This window comes from Corticium candelabrum, chromosome 21 (genome assembly GCF_963422355.1).
Source record: "Corticium candelabrum chromosome 21, ooCorCand1.1, whole genome shotgun sequence".
NCBI classification, from domain to species: Eukaryota; Metazoa; Porifera; class Homoscleromorpha; order Homosclerophorida; family Plakinidae; genus Corticium; species Corticium candelabrum.
The window spans coordinates 4,379,355-4,403,606 of record NC_085105.1 but is presented as its reverse complement, the minus strand read 5'-3'; the positions used below and the strand labels follow the sequence as shown (position 1 = coordinate 4,403,606).

General features: G+C 41.4%; 4 protein-coding genes across 4 annotated transcripts; 1 reads left to right on the top strand and 3 right to left on the bottom strand.

The window, feature by feature from the left end:
- Positions 1–1,918: 1,918 nt before the first annotated feature.
- Positions 1,919–10,647, bottom strand: LOC134196884 (uncharacterized). The gene is made up of 14 exons (XM_062666102.1): positions 10,278–10,647; positions 10,069–10,209; positions 5,969–6,538; positions 5,650–5,912; positions 5,426–5,589; positions 4,608–5,368; positions 4,280–4,546; positions 3,930–4,217; positions 3,349–3,868; positions 3,131–3,291; positions 2,970–3,069; positions 2,682–2,904; positions 2,525–2,623; positions 1,919–2,460 (listed from the first exon to the last, which is right to left on the bottom strand). The coding sequence occupies exons 1-14, from the start codon at positions 10,645–10,647 to the stop codon at positions 2,128–2,130; spliced, it is 4,260 nt and encodes a 1,419-aa protein (XP_062522086.1). The 3' UTR covers positions 1,919–2,127.
- A 502-nt stretch (positions 10,648–11,149) lies between these two features.
- LOC134196309 (dipeptidyl peptidase 8-like) lies at positions 11,150–18,785 on the top strand. Its single transcript, XM_062665409.1, has 20 exons — positions 11,150–11,533; positions 14,311–14,470; positions 14,529–14,590; positions 15,719–15,773; positions 15,829–15,854; positions 15,918–16,005; positions 16,061–16,122; positions 16,173–16,273; positions 16,332–16,491; positions 16,553–16,848; positions 16,905–16,986; positions 17,053–17,194; positions 17,261–17,314; positions 17,376–17,473; positions 17,539–17,679; positions 17,738–17,840; positions 17,999–18,141; positions 18,369–18,418; positions 18,480–18,591; positions 18,648–18,785. The coding sequence occupies exons 1-20, from the start codon at positions 11,354–11,356 to the stop codon at positions 18,762–18,764; spliced, it is 2,232 nt and encodes a 743-aa protein (XP_062521393.1). The 5' UTR covers positions 11,150–11,353; the 3' UTR covers positions 18,765–18,785.
- On the bottom strand, positions 18,770–19,910 carry LOC134196310 (uncharacterized). Its single transcript, XM_062665410.1, has 4 exons — positions 19,785–19,910; positions 19,443–19,706; positions 19,362–19,377; positions 18,770–19,301 (listed from the first exon to the last, which is right to left on the bottom strand). Exons 1-4 carry the CDS (start codon positions 19,891–19,893, stop codon positions 18,770–18,772), a joined length of 921 nt encoding a protein of 306 aa, XP_062521394.1. The 5' UTR covers positions 19,894–19,910.
- Positions 19,911–21,129: 1,219 nt separating this feature from the next.
- Positions 21,130–22,528, bottom strand: LOC134196883 (zinc finger MYM-type protein 1-like). The gene has a single exon (XM_062666101.1). The coding sequence runs from the start codon at positions 22,526–22,528 to the stop codon at positions 21,434–21,436; it is 1,095 nt and encodes a 364-aa protein (XP_062522085.1). The 3' UTR covers positions 21,130–21,433.
- Between the last annotated feature and the right edge of the window lie 1,724 nt (positions 22,529–24,252).

The window sequence follows — 24,252 nt, the reverse complement described above, 5'->3', positions numbered from 1 at the left end:
TGCATCGGTCGCACTTGATTCCGGCCTTTGCTCGTTCCTGGGGATCTGGGTGATTTTGTCCTCTGTTGCAATTGTGTCTTTTTCCCCCTGTTTGTGACTTAAACAGTCGCTTACAGTTAGTGCACAGCAGATGCTGTTGGTCTTGACATCTGCTGGGATCGGCTCTGTCACGAGCCTTCTGACTAATTTGGGCGTTTTCTAGCTCTACTCTTGAAGTGACGATTGAGTTAATTTTGCTAGCACAGACGTTCTTCCACTTCTGCCTGTCCTGCGTAAGCTGGACCGGGTGCTTGTTAGGCCAACCATTTTGAGGTCTTTTGCAATCTTGTCTTTCCACCTTAATCTGACCCCATGTGCTGGACGAGTTGATAGTAGCCACGCATGAAACAGCTGCTTGGGCAGATGATGATCTTCCATACGTTCTAGATGACCAAGCCATCTAAGCCGCTGAGCCATCAAAGAGTCTTCTGCAGTTCAAGACTGCCAAACTTGTGCTTGATGTCATTTGATGTGATTCGTTCCAATTGTTGTTTGAACTCGTCTATACCCAGCATGAAACGTTGACATTGATTTGTACATGTGACAAGCCTTGTGATATCTCTTCTAGTCACTGCCCAAGAAGAGGATCCATACTGTAGAACTGATAAGACAGTTGACTGGAACAGCACAGTTTTTGTTTCAGATGTTACATGGGGAGACTGAAAGACAGCTTCTTTTAGTGCTCCAAAGCACTTTCCTGCTTGTGCAATTCTTTCTGTTATGTCCAGGTCTAAGCTCAAATCATCGGATACGATAGAACCGAGATATTTGAACTGTTTTATGTGTTGCACATTGCGACTGGGAATCTCTATATCAATATCCCCAGCATCTTCACAACACAGTTTGGGACCATAAGTCATCAACTTTGTCTTTTCATAACCCACCGTCAACCCATAGCTTGCAGCAATTGAGGCAAAGTTTTGGATTGCTGCCTCTGCACTCTCACGTGTTTCTGTTAGTAATGCTGAGTCATCAGCAAACTGCAATTCCATTACCATCCTGTCAGGAGCGTTCTTTTTTTGATATCCTCCAACCAAAGACTTGGTCATGTCATACTTGAATCTAATGCCTGCATCTTTCACTTTCTCTCTCCACTCTCTCATGACACAGTTGATGTATATATTGAATAAAATTGGTGCCAAAACACATCCCTGTCGTAGACCATTTCGTACTTGAATTTCCTCTCCAAGATTACCCTTATACTTGACTACCGCTGACATCTGGTCATGAAAGGATCGAACAACTGTAATCAGTGACGATGGAATATCTTCTTTCTTCAGAACTAAATAGAGAGCCTCTCTAGGCACAGAGTCATACGGTTTTTTGATGTCCACAAATACTGCAAAACCTTTGGTGTTGTGCTCTCTTGTTTTCTCCATTACCTGTCGTAAGCAGAAGATCATGTCTTCACAGCCTCTTCCATTGCAAAAACCACATTGTGACTCTAAAAGACGAGTTTCTGCAAAGTCGGCTAGGCACACACACACACACACACACACACACACACACACACACACACACACACACACACACACACACACACACACACACACACACACACACTGTGGGCAATCCTCTCTCTAAGAGTCATGCACTATGTGGATTCTAGTATCCGCGTTTGCATATTCTCCTGAAGCTGGGCTGAAGAAATCAAGCACTAGCTATTACCTAGGTTCCAGTGCTCAGAGGTATTACTGTACAGGCATTGTTGTAACTATGTTGCAGACAAGTTGCAGATGATGTCGCGTTGCCACATAGGGTTTTGTGTGTACGCTTACTCTCAGGTGTGCTCAATTATTCTTCCTAGGCAACTGTACGGTCATTCCCTGAAGGGAACTATGCCTATCAACACACGCCCATAAGACTGGCTGCCATCACATGCACAAGGATAACTAAACTTGTACTGATTACATAGTTCTACCCAATAGTATTAATACAGACAACAGCTAAAACCAGGGCATCACAGTTCCAAAACTAGTCAAAACAGAAGGCATCCAATGCCATTGTGACTATTACTTTAGAGTTTCCATACGTACAACAGTGCAATTCCAAGTACGTGTACTGCACCAAAATAGCAGTGTACTGCATCTAAGCTAGTCTTGAGACTGGAGTTGTGAGGTACACGCTTTCATTTCCAAATTTTATCACATTTTGTGTATAGTGATTCATGATGTCACCAATTGTGTTGTAGACTATGTTGCTGCTATCTGTCAGGTCAACTCTGAAAGTCCCATCATCGGTTTTGTTTATCAAGACATGTCGGAAAGGCTTGGATAGTTGTGGGGTGTTGATACTTAGTGAATAACCACCTGACTTAGAGCTGACTCGAACAAGGAAAGCACCATCATCTCCACAAGCAGTCAAACGAGTCTCAGCTTCTTGTCTGCTTATATCACCATGGAACCAAGCCTGAGATTCATCCTAAGAACAGAACTATTTGTTCATTACGTAAGTGACAAGCAGCCAAGAATGGCAAAAAGCTTACAGTAAGGCCATATGTTGGATTAAAAAGGACTAGATCTCCCATTCCTGTATACTGAGCAGAAGGTATCTGTGATGTGTTTATTCCTGGCATCAATTGCTCCTTTATAACAATAGACATCCCTACTAATCTAAATCACATTCAAAAATATAATGAGTACCTGGGACACGCGTATCGGATGTTTGGGAACACGGAGACTGTTTGATTTCACTGGTGATTGATTGGCATACACATTTTCTATGGCAACTGTGTTTTCAGGAGATTCTTGACATCTTTCTTGTCTTTTAATTGTCTGTACATTTCCTGACTCTGCATCTTCATATACCGGATCAGAATTGCTACTATGTCCACGTGCTGTCTTCAAATCTTCAGATTTGTAAAACCTGAAAAGAAAAACAAGCTATTTCAACAGCACAATTCATAAGCAATGGATTATACATTGACACACCTCATTTTTAACCATACAGCAGCTGCAATTCCAATAGCAGTGATAATCAGTACAGATATAACAATACCAGCAACAGCACCACCACTCAAGCTACTGGATGCTATGTAAATGACAGCATTGAAATTTAAACTAAAATAAGAACTGGTGTGGTAACAGCTCACCTTCTAGTGTTACAGGGGAAACTGCGCTAATGCTTGAGATATTGTAACCATATTTTTCTGCCATTATGGCAATAGCATTTTTCGTCTCAACAAGAGCCAAGGCTTCTGCAGCAGGTAATGGTTTTCCTGTTTGATCAGCTATGAATAATTGAATTGAGACACTGCAATAAGAAACAAATTTCAGTGTCACATTCTAACACAACAGTCACTACAACAACCTTGGATCTAGAATTAGCTTGTTGAATACTTTTCCATCATTTCCAGCTTGACAGTTATCATACAGTCCAGATTGAACCAAATTGTCACAATACAAACTGTCTGCATTCACTGACACATTGTCACCATTGGGACACAGCACAAAGAACTGCACTTGTGCAGTGCTCTCAGTTAACTGCTTCTGACTAAGCACTCGAACTCGACATGCATGTGTGTCAAGTGCAGCACCCACAGCCCTTCGTTTTCGTGACCCTGTTAATCCTAGTTGAAATTCTATGTCTTCTTCAATTATAAATTGTGGCTCATCGCCATCAACATTGATCTCAACAACTACCCCATCATCGTTAGAAACACACTGATAGCCACCTTGATCTGACACACATTGTTCATTCTCACTACAAGAATTGTTAGCACAAACATCCGTTACAAGATCGCATTGATGGCCTTCGTATCCATCTGGGCATATACAGGTGAAGGAACCTTGTGGAGTGTTTGAGCATGTTCCACCGTTGACACATGGAGCTACAAAACATATGAAAGAACTAAGCATCAAACATGAAACAACAATCTCTTGTGTACAAACCACGATCACATTCATTGATGTCAACATTGCATCGTGAGCTTGTCCAGCCTGGTTTGCAGCGGCATGTAAAAGTATTTTCAATTTCTGTACAGCTTCCTTCGTTGTTACATGGATTGGGGAAGCATGGAGACTGAGGACAAACATTATCATCAGGTGCAGTAGTTACTATATCCGCACCGACTACAATCTGTAGAGCAGATTCAAATTCATTCTGGCTGAACATGTGACAAGGAAGATTGTCATCAGGTTCTTCGACAGATATTATTATACCAATGAGGTCACCGGGTTCTACAATTACAGGCACAGGCATATATGTTAATGAATCAAAATCAACAATCAGCGACCCTTACCATAAACTTGAACAAATGCAGACTGAGATCTAGCTTGTCCGACTTCATTCACTGCTTCACAATGATAAAATCCCAAATGCAAAGGTGCTACTTCTGTGATAGTAAAATTTGAAGGATCTTGAACAAAATCATCTGGAACCATGGTATCATTATTGAAGAACCAGGATATTCTTGGAGTTGGTCGCCCATCAACTAGACAGACGAGATACACAGTTTGACGCACTTCAACTGTGATATTCTTTGGTCCCTGGATTATTACAGGAGCACCTTAAAAATATATAGAATTTTAATACACTGGCTCAGTAAGATAAAATGTCTGAAAACTGACTGCAAGTAGTGTCGGCAGTCACAACTCCTGAAATGGCATCGACTGAGAACTGTAGAAGTGGACAAGGAGACCTGTTGTCAATAAAGACATCAACATTTTGAGATCTTCTTGGTGTGCCAAGATCATGACCAGCGATGATTACTGTATAGTTGTGACTGCTGTTACGTGCATGAGTTGACATATCTACTTGATATCGAACTGTTCCATTTTCATTCAGGTCAGGATCTGTTGCCATTACTGTCGTCACGTCATTTGACAGAGTGGGGTCAAATATGCCAGAATACTGAGGACGACTAAATGTCGGACTATTGTCATTCACATCAAGAACAGTTATTGACACGTTAACAATGGCTGTTAGACCCTTTCCATCTTGGCCAATGACAATAATTTTATAGTTGTCTTCTTGTTCTCTATCCAGATTTCCAGTTGTTGTCAGTTCACCAGTAACTTGATTGATCTTAAAGGGTGCTGTAGTAGTTGAAATGGAATAATGAATGCTAGCATTTACCCCTTTGTTAAGATTGATTTGAGCAACAAGATGGCCCGGTGATACATCTTCAACAACAGTAACTTTGCGAACTCTTACTGTCACTTGTGTTTTCCCACGGTGACACAGTAGCCGCATGTCTTGTGCTCGAATGGAGAGGGTGTACGTCTCTCTTACTTCATAATTTAAGGGACGGTTTGTTGTTATCTCCCCAGAGTAAGGATCAATGGTAAAAGCATTGTCAACATTTCCTTCAGTGATTTCATACGTAAAGCTGCACAAAACAAAGATTCAACAATGCTCTATGTATTACAACTGTGATCAAGCCTACTCAAAACCACTTCGAAAGTCTGCTTGTACTTGGAAAACTAATGTGCCTGACGGGACATTTTCGATCACAGAAGCATCATAATTTATGTGTTCAAACAAAGTGTCATAGATATACAGTGAGAAGACATTCGTGAGATTTTTTCCTTGAATACTCACATAGACTAACTGAAACAGAAATAGAAGATCAGACACACAAATACAAATACACTGTATTCTAAAGCATACCTTAGTACTGCTGTTACTGGGGAGAAGAACAGTAATTGTCTTGATGACAGCATTGGTCTCATTCCTATATACCATGCTTGGAGGATCAAGTGGGCTCGGATTCTGAACTTCTATGGATGCGTAAACAAAGACATGACCAACTAAGTCATGCTGCTCAATTGTTACATTGCTTCCAAATGCTGTACACTCCGCTTTGAAATATTTGAAATCATCCAACTCAACATCAGTAGTCGTATTGTCACCAGGGTTGACAACTGCTGGCTCTACGATTACAAAGGAGAATTAAAAGGACAGACATCCACTTTGAGTAAAAGCTTACCATCACACGAAACAGCACTCATACGATCAACAAAGCCTGCAACATCATCAAATGAATCAAGTAAGAAAACGTGTTGATCAGGTGGTTCTGATGCTATCATCTCCAGCTCACTAACTCTAATATTGCTTCCAATTCCAATAGAAAACACATTGACGTTTGTCTGCTTGAGCAAAATTGAAGGCTGTTGTAAATCACCACGATTAGAACGCCCATCTGTCATAAACACAACTATTCTTGGTATTCCTTGTTTGGAAGGTCGGGCACCATTCTGTTCCTGAAAAATGGTTGTCCTAGCAAATGTTAATGCTGCACCACTGTTTGTGGATCCTCCTTTGTGATCTATACTATCAACTGCTGATTTCAGACCACTCATTGTGTAGAAATCATCGAGTTCAAACTGTGGAGTCACAGAGCTAGAATATTGAATGGCAGCAATGCGAGTGGCATTCTTTCCAACATCAAAGAAATCAATGACTTTTTTGACAAATTCTTTGGCTTTTTCGAAATCACTCTTACTCACACTCCCAGAGCCATCCAAAATAAAAAGCAAGTCAACTGCAGTCTGGCACACTATAAACAGTGACAACCAATGACAATACGTATGCGTACATCCATCATGTCAAAGTTAGTATGAAGCAGAATACCAATAACAAGTGCACAACGTATTAAAAGTAATTTGAACAACAGTGGCAGTTGGTGTCAACATGCAATAAACATACTACTGGAGCAACATTAATTGTACAGACAGATAAACATAGTATATTTATGAATTACTGCTACTAAGTCGCAAATGTACAGAAAGACCAATGATTTACCCATCCTTGCACAAGGTGCATTTATCATACTATATTATGCCTCACTCCCTGCTTACACAGATTTCTCCTGTGGTGCACTTGCATGCTTAATGTAAAGCCATCACAAGAAACACTAAACATTCTTGTTTTCAATGGTCTTCACGCAGTACAAAAGGGGCTATCTTGCCAATTAATTGTTGTCTCATATAGAACACAGCATACACACAGCCAATAGTGACACTTCACTTTATGCAGGACAGTCAGAATCGAATTGTTTGATGCATTTATGGATGTAAACTCTGTTAGCTTGTTTAGACTTGGAATGTCCAGAAGGCTTCAGGATCTTATGACTGAAGAGCATTCAGCAGCAAAATCAGCCTTGTGTCACCCTACAATTATATATATATATATATATATATATATATATATATATATATATATATATATAGTAAGTACTACTAAGCAGGGGCAGCAGAGCGACTTTTGCAAGTTTGGGAGCAGGGCATGAAAGGACATCGGAATACATGAACTACGAGGGTACAGTTTGCTTACAAATATAGAAGTTGTGCTCAAAGTTGGGGGTGCCCAAGCCCCTCAGTTTCTGGCTTCGTGGCCCCTCAAATAATGATGGGATGGATTGTAGGTGTAAGTCTCATCATGTGAGAGAACTTCCCAACAACATGTAGCTTGCTTCGCTGTCAGTCTATACGGGCCAGTGTACAACTTGTATGTACATCTGGTCAGTAATTGTGCCATCGCGTCCAACCTCAAAACTGCATTAAAGGAACAGTCCGGAGAACTGCGCAGCTTTAGTGTGCAGCTGAAATAGCGAGGTCCATGTGATTGAGGCAGTTTGCAAAAAGTGTTCCTGCATAGGGATGAATGCCTCGTAAACTGTTAGAACATGACTGACGACAGCATCCATTGCTTTCAATGCTAAAGAATCTTATAAAATGCCTATTCTCTCAAAACTTGCCGGATGGAAATAAATCACACGATAAGGTCAGTCTCTAAACGGTCTGAAAGTAGCACAACAGTTTCCACCATTCTTGGAGCGACGGAAACAACCAAGAGACAATTTCCTGAAACGAGATCGCATTAGTAAGGCTCACGTGATCTGATGGTGTGCAAAAATGCTTCACTTGGTGGATGAAATTTATGAAACGACCCGTCAGTTTTTAAGTTACGAAACGTTCTTAATGTACATCTGTCGGGTTTGCTCTGAGATACCGCCCAGATACTCAACTTGGTTAGTATCGATTTCCCATTAGCGAGCAAAGACGGAGCCAGCAGCCAAAAGCATACCTCCGGGATGCTCCTTTAATTAAACAGCTTTATGATGCAAAAGTCGGCACATTCTATCACTTGCATTTTTAAACATATATATATATATATATATATCTTCTTAATTCGTGTAAATCAGCTTTACTTGCACTGCTTGACACTGATTTAGAACACCCACTTGTTATATATGGGCCATTGTGACATAGTGTTACCCATAGATGAACAGACAAGCGCCCCATGAAGAGACCATTCCTACACATCTATACCATAAACTGTGTAATGAGACAGTATAAATGTTTTGGGTTTGTCTCAACAACAGCGTATGTTAGAACAGTTACAACTAAAACTTGGGCGGACCATCAGATGCCATAAACCCTCCAAACCTTGAAGTTCTCCGACAGTACAAGCCCTATTTTGTCCTTAATTCTAAAGTTGATACTATAGAACTTGCATGAGCACGACTTGCATGAGCAGCGCTAGTCAAACTGTACATGATAGGTGGACTACAGTAAAATATACATGAAAGCCATCATGCAAATAACATGAAAAGCTGTCTGAATCACTCCTGGATACAGCTGATTTCTATTTCTAGGTAGTTGTGGTCTAATAATTGCATTTGACACAAATTGGCAGTCTGGCCACCCAACAGATGGAAGGCTGGCAACACTGCTAACTACAGCACTAGTAGACCCTTTCTTACCCAAACCTCGCTTATCCACCTCTCACATACTCGACCATGTTCGCAAAGTGCAGTGACAACGTGCAGTGATGGCGATGAAAGATATGGAGGCTTTTTAGGATTAGTTTGGTGATTGTAGTTCGCATATAGTACATGTATTACAACTTCATGTAATCATTTTATCACTATCGTATTGTACATGTTCATAGTTCAGACTATATGTACCTACCGGATCTCAAACAAGCAGACTGGAACTCCAAGTACAGTTTAAACTCCAATGCTTCAATTATCCATTCTTTTCACCTGTTCGATACCTATTTCTCCGTGGCTTGCCCAAAGAGGGTCGAATAAGTGAGGGTCTACTTTATCAGTTTGTGCTACCTACAATAAGATGCATCATTCAGGAAAAAACAAGTTGATTGGCAACATAATACTCTTAAATATGTACTGTCACCCTACATATTTAAGAGTACTAAAAAATTGTAATGCTAAACTCTGATTTGATCCCATCACAAACATGGATGGAGCATATGTGCATTGCCACTAGAATAAGGCTAATCATAATTGTGATTAGGACATGTTTAGGGCAAAGGTGTTCCCTCCCCTAACTATATATGATTTTTTATTGCAAGTCAGGTGCAGCACACCATAGGGTCAGCACACCATAGGGTCTATCTTTAGGGGAACTATTCTTAACTACCATACTATTCTTAACTACCATGGACATGTGCAACACGCATGCTGTCCATATGCTGGATCTATGTACAAAAGATGGAGTCTTGGGTACATGCAGCAACTTCCCTTGCATGGATTTAACTTATAGGCTTTTCATCTAAAAAAATTGATGATGGCCAAGGCCCATTTAGTGATGACAGGGAGGATGGTTGTGGTTCCAGAGATAGCAATCCTACAGCTCCTGCAATGTGTAATGTAGAAAGTACAACAGCACCAAAAGCAATCCTACATACTTGCCATCACGTGCAGGTATCACATGCTATGACTAATGCCACTAATGCCATTATAGAGCTGCTCTCTACAAGCAGTGTTGCATAGCCAAAATTAGCAAAAGGAGAAGTAATCAAGCCCATAGATATAGTAGCAGTTGATTTTAGCACATGCCTAGATCCAGAGTCGTATAGAGACTCTGCCTACTAGACCCAGACCATGCGCAGCCTAGAGTTCAACATGCTTTACGTAATTAACTATTTACTAGCCACTCATTGCCAACATACAGATATACGTCTTCGTCGTATCTTATTTCAGATTCTCATGCAGTTAGTACACAGATGAACACGTTCAACTCTACACGTTAGACCATAGATAGGTCTAATGGTTAGACTGACCTTCAGACAACACGCTGCCGTGTATGTAATCTCCTACACTAGGATACTTCACCCAATCGAATCCCGCCTCTACCGCAAGACCAGCGAGTTCTCCTAGTTTGCTAAGATCATCGTCGGACGTAATAAAATCAGCAGCTCGACCTGCACACCACAAACACACAGACTTCACTGCATGCAGCTATCAGTAGGAGGAGACTAAACCAACGTACCTTCGTAGTGAAGCGATTTTGGATCGCTTGCAACCCATTTGTCCGTCCAACCGTTTAGAACTTTGAGTACGAGGTTGGACCAGCGAGATGTCACCTTGGCGGAAAGTGCGTCCAACTTTTGACGCGTCCTGGGAGTCATGACATCGGCAGTGGTGCCTTTGGCAAATTCGATATCCGTGCTGTTGTTGACGATCAGCGTGCTGTGATATCTTCGAGAATTGTAGCGAATTATGTCGCGCAGAGCACCGCTGGCGTCCGGTTCGGCTACAGCTGGATAGTAGTCACCTCTTGTAAACGGTGTTGGAGGACCGGTAGAGCTGCACACAGCTATTGTGGCTGCAAGCAAAGCAAACGGAAGGCCCAGCGCCATGATGTGTGTCGAAAGACGTCGGCAGTTGGAAAGATTATGGCGATGGGAGATGAAAACAGATTTTATGACCTCAGTAGAGCTACACCCACGCTAGGTGTAAATTTAATGCCCAACTATGGGAAACCGCGCTGTCGATAAATATAGATCTGTTTGTTGGGTGTGTCGCCTAGTAGCGTGCTGCGTTTCTATTTTTAGAGAGACAAGACCACTGCAATGTTTATACAGTGCGGTCTCTAGATACACATGATGGTCATAAAGGTGTGTGCGAGAGAGGGGCTGGGCTTGTATAGTCGTACATGTATAGCTAAAGTGTTTCACTTAGACTGTATAGTATTTATGTTAGCGTAAATATTCATGTATGTGTGCTTGGTACGGTAACCGGAAGATCGACCGCTGAATTGAGGGTTTTCCGTAGTAAAAGACATACAAATACAAATACAAATACAAAGTCTATAGAGATCACATCCGGGTGTTAGGCTATAACATCCGGGCACTAATGAATTGGAGCGAGCTTTCTCGGTTGGTTTTCGAGGGTTTTGCGACTCAAGGAAGGCTTCAAGCTTCTTCTCCTCAACGGTTTTCGTTTAGTGGCAATGGAAATAGATACGTCTATTTTCTGGCTCCAACTCGTGGAAAAACCAGTAGTGTTATTCACAAAATTGATTGTGATGAGATAAGTGGTCATTTGGCAAGTACAAGTAAGGTGATGAATATGGTACAGAAATCCAAGGATGCCCAGATATTCAGTAAGGAGGAGGAACTGCAGAGGGAGAGACAGCGGGTGACGTCAGTGGGGATAACTTCATACGAGTATGATTCACAGAGTGGACATTTTTTGTTTACCACTGCTGGACAACTATACAGATGCCACGAGGAGAATGATAGTGTAAATATTAATTGAACGTTATTTTGTTGATTGCCCTGGTTTATCTGACTGAGGTGTGGTATTTGTCTTTCTGTTTACCTGTTTTTGGTGATCTGTCTGCTTTTGTTTATGTTTGGTTGTTGGTCTGTCAATGGTAGTGTATCTCATTAATCACAATGAGAAACAAATTGTACTAATTGATAATAATGTCCTCAAGTGTTAAACACATTTCCAAGGGCCAAAAGGCCTGGAGTCTTTTGTTGTCCCAGAATAAGATCATCTCTTCAATAGAGCGTTGCTATTATATTTTTAAGCTGAACTGCAAATCTCTTCTTCCAAAATTTCATAACCATTTTTAGGATTCGGGCAACCCACTTCATCTACAGACTTCTTTGATAAGCTTTGGAGGTACTCTGAGCTTTTACAGTTCCATTGTCCGAACTGTTCGGGAACAAAAGGTACCATCTTGACAGAAACTCCCCATGTCCATTTCAGCCTTAAATTTATTCTTCTTCCTTTTCCCGTCTTAGCAGCTCCATTAATCTCTGCAGATTTAGGGAAAATGTCAGTACAGTCGCATGTCACTTATCGACCCCCCTTGGGACCAGACCCTTGCTGGATAAGTGAATATGTTGGATTACTGAAGCTGTACTATTGTTCGTTCATATTATTTGGCATTTTTCCACATTAGGTATACTAAATGTAGATGTGAATTTAAACAAACCAAATGTCTTATTGATCTAGAGATAAAAATTATACCTTTCATGATTGATTGTAAATTTATATACTATGCAGGATGCATTATCTGTCATATCATCTGTCATATCATCACCCACGTGGCAAGCTTGAGCTGTGGGATAACCAGCATTTCGGATAAGTGAATGTCGGATAAGTGACATGCGACTGTACTTTAAGGATGGGCTATTATATAGTGCGATATCCAGGTCTAGTTTAGCACCTGACTCTGAATCAGAAACTACTATGTGTGGCCTGTCATTGATGTTTGTGTATTGATGTCTTGGCTCTGGGTGGTGATGACTTTAGAGGGATTCTGGTTACAAAGATGGGACCGCCTCCCAACTTGTGGCAAGTGATAAGCACCATCGTCAGTGTTTGAACCACAGCTGCATTGTCGAACGTAATAAGAGAATATGAGTAGTTCCAATTGCATAGAGCTCGCTAAACGAAATTCTCAGGCATTGAGTGCAAACCTTTGTCAGGTAGGAAGTGCTGAAATTCATGTACCGACTCCCTTCCCTGGATTGATCGTAGTCTTACTGAGTCCTTGTAAATTGGCACTTCCTCAATTAGGGCAGCAACTTCAGATGTCCACAACTATTGCTTAATGACCGTTGAATCTTGCGTGCTTGGGTCAAAATCAGGCATGTATTTCTCTGTTTGAAGTTTTTGGATAAGAGCAGATTTTGTGAGGGCATGCATGGATTCTTGCAGATATAGGAAGCGTCTTGGGGGCTCCAATATTGAATAGACCCATGAAGCAATGAAAGCACCATTGGAGATGGAGGCTATAGGTGTCAAGCCAAAACCATCAAACTTGATGGAGAGGACAGCTTGCTTCCAAACTTGATCTCAGGGCCGTAGCTGGTAGTTTGGAAGTGGTCCAATTGACGGAAGACACGCATACACAGACAGACACAAGAACTTTTCTCGTGTTACACAGTAATGTAGTGGCAGAATGCAATGTCTTGAGCATCATCAATGTCCTAGTGAAAAGGCAGCCAGGTATAAACCTTGCATTGGGTCTGTTCAGAGTATGATACAGCACACGGTTAATTCTTGGACTCCCAGAAGGGTCTCCTAGGAAATATATAAGTTCATAGGGTGGTGATTGAGGCATTGGAGGGAGGTGACAGAGCAACCATTGGTTTCACTTACTTTAGCTGCTATTCTAAAACTAGAATGAACAGGTCTACGAGCTGTATGCATTCTGACCTGCGTGTCTGCAGGCACTTAGTATGAGGCTGTCTCATAGTGATTAAGTAAAACTTATTTAATCAGCTATGCCCTATTTTTCGGAAGTTACTGGGAATGGTCCGTTGGTGAAAATACAAATATTGAAAAGTGGTCCGGTTGAAACCGGACCGGCAGCTACGTCGATCCCTGTGACCTTGAAGGAAGTCATACCCCATCATTTGCTTAAAAGTTTGCATCGTCAAAGAATGTTGATGTGGCAGCTGGCTGAAACACTTTTAGAGGGACAGTTCAAGCCAGATAGGCACGTGACAATAAGAAACAGTAAGTTGGTTCACTGAAGGTTGTTAAGACCAATCGATTTTGTGCGCAAAAGATCATTTGACTGAGCAAAGCTGCTGCAAGAAGATGACTGATGATAAGCGGGTTGTCAGTCTGTCTGTCTGTCTGTCTGTCTGTCTGTCTGTTTATCTGTTGTGTGTGTGTGTGTGTGTGTGTGTGTGTGTGTGTGTGTGTGTGTGTGTGTGTGTGTGTGTGTGTGTGTGTGTGTGTGTGTGTGTGTGTGTGTGTGTGTGTGTGTGTGTGTGTGTGTGTCTTTCCAATTCATATGTTTCGAACATAGTCACTGTTACAGACTAGCTGAAGTTCTTAACTGAGAGTTACAATTTGAAAGCTCTATTACCAAACAAAAAAGATCTTTGATTCACCCAACACGACTGGTACCACTGCTGTTTGTCTGTCTCTCTGTCTGTTTTTCTGTCTTTGTCTGTATATTTGATTATGTTTCTGTCTGTTTGTTTGGACTGTTTCCACTTCACTGTCTACTTTATATTTAAACGAATTTGTGATTTGATTATGCTATGTAGGCTGTTCCTGAATTAGTGCCACATTCTGTCACTGGTGCTCCTCTTTGTCCCACCTTTAGTCCCATATCTAGTGACATCATTGCATTTGTCAGAAATAAAGACTTGTGGATTGTCTCTATGAAAAGTGGTGAAGAGCATCAGCTTACTGAGCAGCACAGTAGTAGGGTTGATGATTCAATGCTATATGTACTTGCTGTTCACTAACAGTCTGTTTACAGATTTTACCTCTGACATTGTAATAGACAGTCGATCAGCAGGAGTGCCATCTTTCATTATTCAGGTGTGGTGCTGTCTGTTCTTTCGTTGTTACATGATATATGTCTATTGTACAAACTATCGGCAAGGTAGATAAGTTTTTCTATCTGCAAATTGGTAGTTTAAGGAATCTTTTGTTACTTTTGGGACATTTTGGGTTGCTCAGACAAACACTTTATAGCTTTCTTAATTCTACTGTAAAAGTGCAGGCAAGGATTTTGCGAGATGTATCTCTACTAAAAATGGATGACAGTGCAGTGAGACCAATGAGAGAGTGGTATCACATGTTAGATATAAGGGCTTTACTGCACTGACATCACTATAGCTACATGCAAAGGTGGCTGGTACACGAGTCGATCTGCACACTGTATGTGATGACCCAGTGTAGTGTTGTGTTGTGTACACTAGAAGCATATTTAGCATTTAGAACAGAACAGACCAGTTGTGTAGTGAGTGAGAAAAATGCATTACAGCTGATCTCAGTTGCTCATTGACAACAGTTCTCAAATTTAAAGCTTTTCACAAGCAATAGTTAAATTATTGAAATTAGTTACTACCAGAATTTTAAAGTAAGTACTACTTCTAGCTCTGCTACATTGTTTGCAAAAGTCTGTCATAGATTTTATCTGTATGAGACTTAATTAACATTATAGAGTCATCCAGATCTAGGGTACGTGTAATACATTGTTTCTGACTTTGGGTGAGATATTGTAGTATTTCTCTTATCATCATAGGAATGGTGTTTAGTCATTATGATAAAAAACAGCTACTTAGGAACATGCCTATGCAATTATTGAAATTACTTCATCTGAGTACCCATGTACTAAAATTAGTAAGAGATGTTTATCCTTAGTGGATTGTTACATTTTTAATGGCATTATGTATCTCTCTGTGTGTCATTTGGGTGTGTCAACAGTGTTGTTCAAGAATGGGTTTCCCTGTGGAGATTATCTGTTATTGTTTGTGTACTGGAGTGCTATTTTGTCTTAGTGACGTTGGTAACGACTGCCTAACTATCGACAGCAGTTTAGACTCTTGCACTATACTTGGAACAACTACAGTATATGTTAACTTTCATGCTGTTGGTGTCATCATATGGCTATTTTATAGCTGGATTGGATTATAGCAGTGTGTTATTTGTTTCTGACTGCAGGAAGAGTTTGATAGGCACATTGGGTACTGGTGGCAGCCTCATCAAACAGTACCAGGTAACATGTTTTGTTGATTGATACTGTCTGTGTCCATTGTGGTTGTTGTTTGTAGGGAAGTACTGCATACTGGTGGAAATGGTAAGGTGTAGCTGGCAAAGACCCTTGCTGATCAATAATACTACTAGTTTAATTAATTGATAGACTGATGAAAAGAATGTAGACATTATTAGAACACTTGATCCCAGTGACATCTGTTCTGAGTGTGAGTGTCATCGATATCCAAGATCAGGTACTACTTGTCAGTCAACTCACATGCCCCATGACAATATACATTTACATAACAGGAAGACCCAATGCAGTGCAATCTGTAGCTCTGGTTGAGTTTGAATTAGACGAAATGCATCAGGTGCGATATTTGGTTTGTTCTGTGTGGATAAATTAATTAGGTTTGTACAGATTTCTAATTTAGCGACCAAGTACTTGAACTTTGATTTAAAATCAGTGTTTCCTTGGATGGAGTATATTGTTCGTTGTGGTTGGTTGCCTGATAGTGCGAGGCAAGGTCACTATTTTGCTCTCTGTGTACTTGTGTTGTAGGGAGGTATATTGTTTTAGTGTCTGGCTGCAGCTACTTGACAGAAATCAACAACGACTTCAAGTTGTTCGTATTTCACTCTCTTGCTTTAATTCCGATGTAGAAATTGCACATAGCCATGGACACCGCATACCAGGAATTCAGCTGTTGAAAGAGGAAACGAGTGATGTTTGGATCAATGTAGATGCATGTACATTAAGCTTTTCTGGGTCATATTTTATGTTTGATTAATGTACTGTAGGTGACTGATATTTTAAGTTTTCTAACTGAAACGAGTATTGGTTCAGAAGATAATTTTTGTTGTTCATTTGTTTGGGCAAGTGAAGCAACTGGATATCGTCACTTGCAAAAGATTAGTGTTGGAGATTTTTGTTTACCATGTGATGGAAATGGTAATGTTGAGACTCCAAGATCACGTCAAGAGAGTTGGTTGACATCAGGAGAGTGGGAAGTTGACGACAGCAGTGTTTGGGTTGACGAAGCTCGTAGTCTGGTTTTCTTCCAGGGTACAAGAGACTCACCACTGGAGCAGCATTTGTAATGGCTTTACACCACAAATAGCTCTGTATCAAGTTGAACGAGTTATGTTTCAGATATGTTGCCTCTCTTGTGCCGGGAAGTCATATTGAATGTCTAACTGCCATCGGCCACAACCATTCTGTTACGATGAGTGAAGTGTGCACCTCTGTGTTTGTATTTGTATTATATATGGTAACTGATGGTGTGTTTTGTTCTAATCAGGACTGCTGTCGCTTTGTGACTTTGCATTCATCACTTAGTGACTTTCCTGCCATTGATGTGGTGCAGATTGATGCACCAGTGGGAGGCACTCTTCCAACAGTTGCATGCTGCAAGAACATACATACTCATAAACTTCCAGAGGGTAAGACATGCCAATGAAAATCTGTTATTCAGTTGTAGATTCTACAGTTTTATCTTGCCTGTACAGAGTTAGGATACTGGAAACAACCACCAGAATCATTTAGCTTTACAACTACTGATGGTTTGTTTTATAACGTGACACTTCGTATAAGTACTGTTGCAATTCCGAAGCCTCTCTCTAGGCTGCCTACTGTATGGACTTATGTTTAAACCAGAAAGAATAAATGCAGGTGAGAAGTATCCCGTCATTCAGTATGTTTATGGTGGGCCACATGCTCAGGTTCATATACTACATGCATTCTAATGTTCTGAACCAACCCATGTCATTATGTGCGTTTTATGCAGCTTGTAACCAACGTGTTCCCAACTGCTCGATTTGCTCTGTTGAATTTGCTAACTAAGCTTGGTTATGTCTGCATTGCCATCGACGGTAGAGGATCTGCCAGAAGAGGATTGCAGTTTGAAGGTCATATTAAGTATAGAATGGTAGGGTCAATGCTTACACGCTATACATGCTCGTCAAGAATGACTATGGAATGTGTAGGGTACTGTTGAATTCAGGGATCAAATAGAAGGGCTGCAATATGCTTCAACAAAATATGACTTCATGGACATGCGTAGAGTTGGTCTCTTGGGCTGGTCATATGGTATGTCTATTGATTTTTGTTATGTACTTATTTTATTTTTTAATTTTATTTTTTTATTTTTTTATTTATATATATATATATTTTTTTTTTAAATTTCATTTTTATTTTTTATTGCAACAATTGTGTGCCTTGTGTGGAAATCTGGTGTTTACTGACAGGTGGTTATATGGCACTGATCGGCATGGCACAGCATCATGATGTATTCCAAGTTGCTGTGGCTGGTGCCCCAGTCACACACTGGGAGACCTACGACACTGGATATACAGAGCGCTACATGGGAACTCCACAACAGAATCCAGAGGTCAAATTAAAGTTTGTTTCTCTGTAGTGAAAGCTATGTGGCATATTTATTACTGCTGCTACAGTATGATCAAGACATAACAAACAGTTGTTTATTTATTTGTACTAACAGAAGTTGTTCCTGAACAACAGAGTTGCCTCGATTTATAGCTTCCACTGACACTCAAATTCTGTTTACTGACTGGCTTGAAACTTTTGTGATGAGGTGACGATGTTTGATACTTATAGGGATACAAAGCTGGTTCTGTCCTGCAGATGGTTAAGATGTTTCCCAACGAGTAAGGACAGCAAAGGTTGCAGTGAGCTTGTGCATCATAAGTATATCATTATCCTTTACAGGTACAATCGTCTGCTCATTGTGCACGGCCTCATAGATGAGAATGTGCTGTTTCGTCACACTAGTGCCTTGGTGGATGCATTAAATCGTTCCTTAAAACCATACACTTTGCAGGCAAGTCTATTGCTCTGTACATTATGCACATCCCGATGAAAATGTCTATCATGCAGGTTTATCCCAATGAGCGTCACGGCATCAGAAAAAACACAGCACACTATTGGGCTACAATTCTATCATTTTTAGAAAAGAATCTTAAGTACAGATACAGCACTGCATCTAGCTCATGAACTAGCTACTCATCTTTCCACCATTCGACTGGAGGATCATGCAATTGTAATGGTTTTACAATGTCATGAGCTGGAGGATAATACACTGTGTCCCTAATAGTATATGGTCGTCCTGCATTTTTGTATGCCACTCGTATCTTGTCTCTGACTGTAGATGGTGACTCCCAGTTTGTGTGTGGCGTGTCTGCTCCAATATCATGTGTTGCAAATGAGAAATCAGGTTGGAAGAGGATGAAACAACCCTTTGCCCCGAATGCATAACGAGAATGACAAGATGTATAGCATGGAGCAAAAGTAGTTACAAAGATAGATTCATTATCAAATTCAAAATACCATCCTCTCTTGTCAATGTATGACCTGTCCATGCATTTTCGTCCTGCAGGGTCATGGTCAGACAAACATTTGAGAAGGCGACGAATACCTCTGCCAAATGTCTTTGGCGACTCTCCAAATTCTTGATGCGGAAGTTCAAAAACAAATCCATCTAAATGAAGTGACCTAGCAACATTGATGAATTTGATGAACATAGGAATAGATCTAGATATCACATACGAAAATCTCTCAGTGTGGGATCATTACAAATTTTGCATACGGTACCTTTCGACATTTGCCTCTATAAAATGCAATTGAACAACGCATAAGACTAGATATCACTCATCACTACCTGTCCAAACTAACTTAATGGGAGTGCCCGTATGAATGGCTTGGCTGCCCAAATCTTGGCCGTTCGCGCAAAGATGCATTCTGTGTTCTTCTGGACGGGCAAAAAATGGTCGAGCACGGCTGAGCTTGCAGCGTCGTATGAGACGAAGTCTAAAATCTTCTCTGCGAAAGCAGCATTGTCAGTCGGGTCGACATCTTTGATTTTTCCTCGTCGTTTGAAAGGATTTGGCTGCGCTGTTGTCGAATCAGGGTAGAGTTTTCCGGTAAGATAAATCGTTCCTACACATTGTGTAAACAATGCAGGACAGTTGAAGACGGTAGATCGGCTAGAAAACTATGAATCCAAGCTCAACCTACCTACAAACAAGATGAAGGAAAGTAGAGAACGAAAAGAAATAACAACTGAGGAGCACAAAAGAATGGCAAAACTAACGAGTCGAATAAGCAGCACAATCGTGTCCATCATGAACCTTGGGTTGCTGATGCCCGGACCTGAGTGCGCGTGAGGCTCGTCCCAGACGCGGCCGGGTGGGTTGCAGTCCCGGATGCACTGCCAGCAAGTTGGACTGCAGTCCACAAAGTATGCGTCTGGGACGAGGCTACGTGCACAGGCCTATCATATCACGTGCACCAGACTTCCTTATTGAGGACATGCATCTAGAGGCTAGCACAAATTATTTTTCAGGCAAAGAATCTAGTCGACATGATTCTGCTACTAGAGTAGGACACTGTACTGCCATGTTTTCTCTTGAACGTTATACAGTAACTAAGAGTGAAATTAGACGAACTAGGAGTAAAAATCGTAGACCGGCGTGATGCTCATTCGCTGTTTCTCCACAAGCCTAGGTAGGCCCGTAGCAAGAATGAAAAAAGTGGTCCGGCGAAAGATAAAATTAATAGTTATATGCTGCGATTGATATTAATGTCTGAGACAAAAGCATTTCACTCAACAACAAAGAACAAAATCGTACAACCAATTAATTAGAAAGCAGTCAAGTCTTCACAGAAACTGTTCCAGAACACTGTGTATTCCAGCGTAATACATGACCAGAACATCACATCGCACACCGAATGCCTAGAGTCAACATGCATCAGAACTTGGCAAAAATGTTTGATCAGTGCTCTGATTCTCCCACAAAGTCATTTAGAATTGCTTTCAGGTCCAGTGCATCTGTCCTGTTCTTGTGAACCTAGAAGTAGCATGAGATAGTCTAGCCTCTCTTGCATCATAGTTGTTCTAAGGTAGCTTTTGAGTCGTCTCAGCGCACTAAATGATCTTTCAGATGACGCATTGGTGGCTGGCATGACCAACACAAGTTGAAAAAGGCGTTTCACTTGTGCTAGATGGTCATCTTTGTGCTGGCCTCCTTTGATTGAAGTTGATACGTTTGTTGGAAGTGGACTCCAAACGTTTGAAGTTGTGCATACAATATCTCCTGGTCAAAGTCATCTTTATAGAATGCACAAACCGCTTTCAGATCATCTTCTAACTCCTGCTGTTTGGCTGCCTTAATCAAGAGTGTCTCCAAAGAATGATATTTTCTGTAGCCAGGCTGATCACATCGAGATTGAATACAGTTGATAATGAGATCGCGTGCTTCATAACAGCACTGTCTATAGTGTCCTTTTGGGGTCTCATGAAAGTCCCCTTCACACGAACCCTCACAAAGCCTCCTAGGCATTTTCCTCCTTCAGGGTAGCTGTGGGTCACTGACATTCAAAGATCTGGCTTTCCTACTCACTTCCTCCCACATCAGGTCAAAGGCATCATCATTTCGAAGTGATGTGATTGTATCAACAGTCATCTGAGCACCTTGTTGACCTTCTTCTGCAGACAAAGACTTATGTTGTAAAGTTCTACTCAGATTGTCCGCGTGTCTTAATATCATTTCACTTAGCATGATACCATACAAATACTGAAACATATCCGTTTGGGCTGAAACTCCTTGGATTCTGGCCTTGGCCTCTGTGTCCTTTGTTATTTCAAGGGCCTCCTCCCATGTATTCTACAATCCCTCATAGTTACTGATAATGCTTGAGAGCGTATCAGCTCTCACTGTCCATCTAGTAGGGCAGAGTACTCTGATACCTGTACTACTAGCTGGCAAGCTATCCTTCAACTTCATAAATATCCCCTCCCTACGTGGGGAATATTTGATCAGTTTTGTGATCTCCCGACTTGTGTCTAGTACATCTTTCATCAACTTTGATTGCTTTAGGGTGTCATTTGCAGCGAGATTTAGAGCATGACCATAACAGTGGGTGAAGACTGCTCTTGGCTCAATATCACTAATGCGTTTAGCAACACCAGTTCTACAGCCACTCATAGCACTGGCACCATCAAAACACTGTCCACGAAGCTTTTTCATACTCACATTCAGTTTTATGAAGACGTCCTTGATCAGAGCTGCAAGGGTTGCAGCATCAGTAGTTGAGGTTTGGTAAAGTGCAATAAACTCTTCATCCACCTGCAAGTCTTCTGAAACCCTACGAATGATGACTGTAAATTGCTCTCTGTTGGAGACATCAGTAGTTTCATCAGCCATCACCGTTACAAATGGGGAATTATGTATGTCTGTGGCAATATTTCGTAGCACTTGGAGGCCCAATGTTTTGATCATTTCATTTTGAATTTGTGGACTTGTGTAGACATTCTCCTTTCGTTTCAGCCAGTGTGATAGGTTAGGGTCTTTCTCACTCTGTAGACAAAGCAGCTGTTGTAGATTACCATCTGATTCATCTCCATCTCCTCTAGAAGCAAGATCCTGCCTACTCAAGAATATCACAGACGACAGTATTTGAAGAAGCACTTGTTGATTGTTGACTTTCTGGACAGCATGCTCACGAGAAAGATGTTCTCCAACGTCCCTGGTGATGGCAGGAAGAGTGACAAGAACTTCAACTGCTTCACGATGACACGCACTCTTTACGTGGTTTTTGAATCCTGTGGTTGCATCTTTCCAGTTTGAAAATCCACGAGTAACCTTACCAATGAATACAATTATAGACCAACAGCCTACTTCTGTATGTGCTAGAGTACTAACAAAAGCAGGATCCGGTTTAGACTTGATCGGTTTGAGAGTCGATGCTTCCGCGCACATGTGACAAAACACGACGTCGTCAGCCTCGTGGTAGTGAAGAAATGGTCACTGATCAAACCAAGATGGCCTGAAGCAACGCAACTCCGCCTTCTTCCCAAAGGGGCGCTTTGAAAAATCGAAGTTCAGGGGTTGGTGAGGCTGGTTAAGAACGGCTTGATCATCAGGAAAGACTTTCGATGTGCTGGTCACCATACTTAGAAGATTTAGGACAAATCCCGGATGTGGCTTCGAACCCTTCTACTCTTACACTGCATTCTTCCAGCTATTTCTGGTACGTATCTCAATTTTACAATATAATCAATGTCCACTGTGATTATTACATTTCTCTGTACCTGATAACGTAGACAGGATAGACAGTAAATAATATATTTTATCATCTATAGCTATATAATATAACCGGAAGTCTACACCATTCTGCCGCTGCTGAAACTACAGTTTCTGAAACATGGTCCTGCGAATGCCGGACCTGCTGGACCGCTTGCTACGGGCCTGGCCTACTAGTAGATTGCACGAAAACAGCAATGCTTAGCCTGGTTCACAATACACCCCGCGTCAAAGGAGACCGTTTCCGACGCGACGCGACGTGTTGGATAGTATTTTTTTCTATTCCAGCCCGTCGCGTCGCATCAGAAACGGCCTCTTTTGACGCGACGCGACGCGAGGTGTATTGTGAACCAGGCCTATGGAGCAATCAGCAACTCGCTATGTTCTAGCGAGGTCTAGCTAGGTAGTTTTGGCTTGATGACATCCACGGTATACACCCCCTCCCGCTCGTAAACATCTTCCTAGGCAATTTTACTATTTTGGTATCCCTGCGAGGGCTAATCTGAACGGGGACGTGCCTCAATGCCCCATCTAAATCCGCGTCAGTGCTAGGAAACTTCTCTTTCAAACCCCTGGCTACGTCACTGGAAGCCTTCGGATCCCTCAAATTTTAGTGTCTAATGTAGTTGTCTAGATGCACTTTCTAAAGCATGCAGAATACCAAGTTGCAAAGGACTGCATGAGAGTTCGAATTTGCAGCGGATGGTGCCCGTACTAGCTACTCCACTGTGGAGACGATCACAAAACGAACGTAATTGCTTCTAGAACTACACACCCACTCGAAAATTTGCAGTTCTACAAATAACATGCTCATGCAGTCTAACTATTTGATTGTCCCTTTCTACTGACGCTCAATGACTGCCAACGATGTAACCACGTTGTTATACGCATATCATCCTAAAGTGATAACGCACGCTAAAGTGTACGTTTGTACGACTTTCGTTATTCAACACGCACTATGGGCTAATAATCGAATTTTTTAATATATCTGGACTAACTATGATCAGGCCAACATTAGCACAAGCGCGTTTTCACCGTTAACTATGATTAGTAAGTCACGTGGGCACGTGAGGGTAATTAGTCTCGACAGTTTTCATCCGTCATATCCGGCAAGAATTTGCGTGATTGTATTGACGAATCCATTGCTTTAGGTTTTGGGCATAGGGACGGCAGGAAGTTTAGAGGCACGTACGTACTAAACATCTGCCTGCGCATCCGTTCGTTACCATGTTGTTGCTGCGTTTGTACGTACATACAACACCACATCAGAAACATCGGCGGCATGCTCTTCTTGCATACTACCTCACGTGCTAAAGTCAAGTGCAACCCCTAACGCCACTAATGTAGTTGTAATACTATTCTCCAGGGCGTTAGAACGGCGATAAATGGCGTTACACTAA

Bases quoted from the DNA above. Each gene is read 5' to 3' on its own strand.
- LOC134196309 (XM_062665409.1), top strand. From the start codon at position 11,354: ATGAATATGGTACAGAAATCCAAGGATGCCCAGATATTCAGTAAGGAG. The intron at 16,123-16,172 runs GTGCGATATTTG...AGGTTTGTACAG, and splicing joins AATTAGACGAAATGCATCAG to ATTTCTAATTTAGCGACCAA. The intron at 17,474-17,538 runs GTTCATATACTA...CGTTTTATGCAG, and splicing joins ATGGTGGGCCACATGCTCAG to CTTGTAACCAACGTGTTCCC.
- LOC134196310 (XM_062665410.1), bottom strand. From the start codon at position 19,893: ATGATGGACACGATTGTGCTGCTTATTCGACTCGTTAGTTTTGCCATT. The intron at 19,707-19,784 runs GTAGGTTGAGCT...CACAATGTGTAG, and splicing joins TTCCTTCATCTTGTTTGTAG to GAACGATTTATCTTACCGGA.
- LOC134196883 (XM_062666101.1), bottom strand. From the start codon at position 22,528: ATGTGCGCGGAAGCATCGACTCTCAAACCGATCAAGTCTAAACCGGAT.
- LOC134196884 (XM_062666102.1), bottom strand. From the start codon at position 10,647: ATGGCGCTGGGCCTTCCGTTTGCTTTGCTTGCAGCCACAATAGCTGTG. The intron at 5,369-5,425 runs GTAGGCTTGATC...TGTTTTGTGCAG, and splicing joins GACTTTCGAAGTGGTTTTGA to CTTTACGTATGAAATCACTG. The intron at 4,218-4,279 runs GTAAGGGTCGCT...CTGTAATTGTAG, and splicing joins TGCATTTGTTCAAGTTTATG to AACCCGGTGACCTCATTGGT.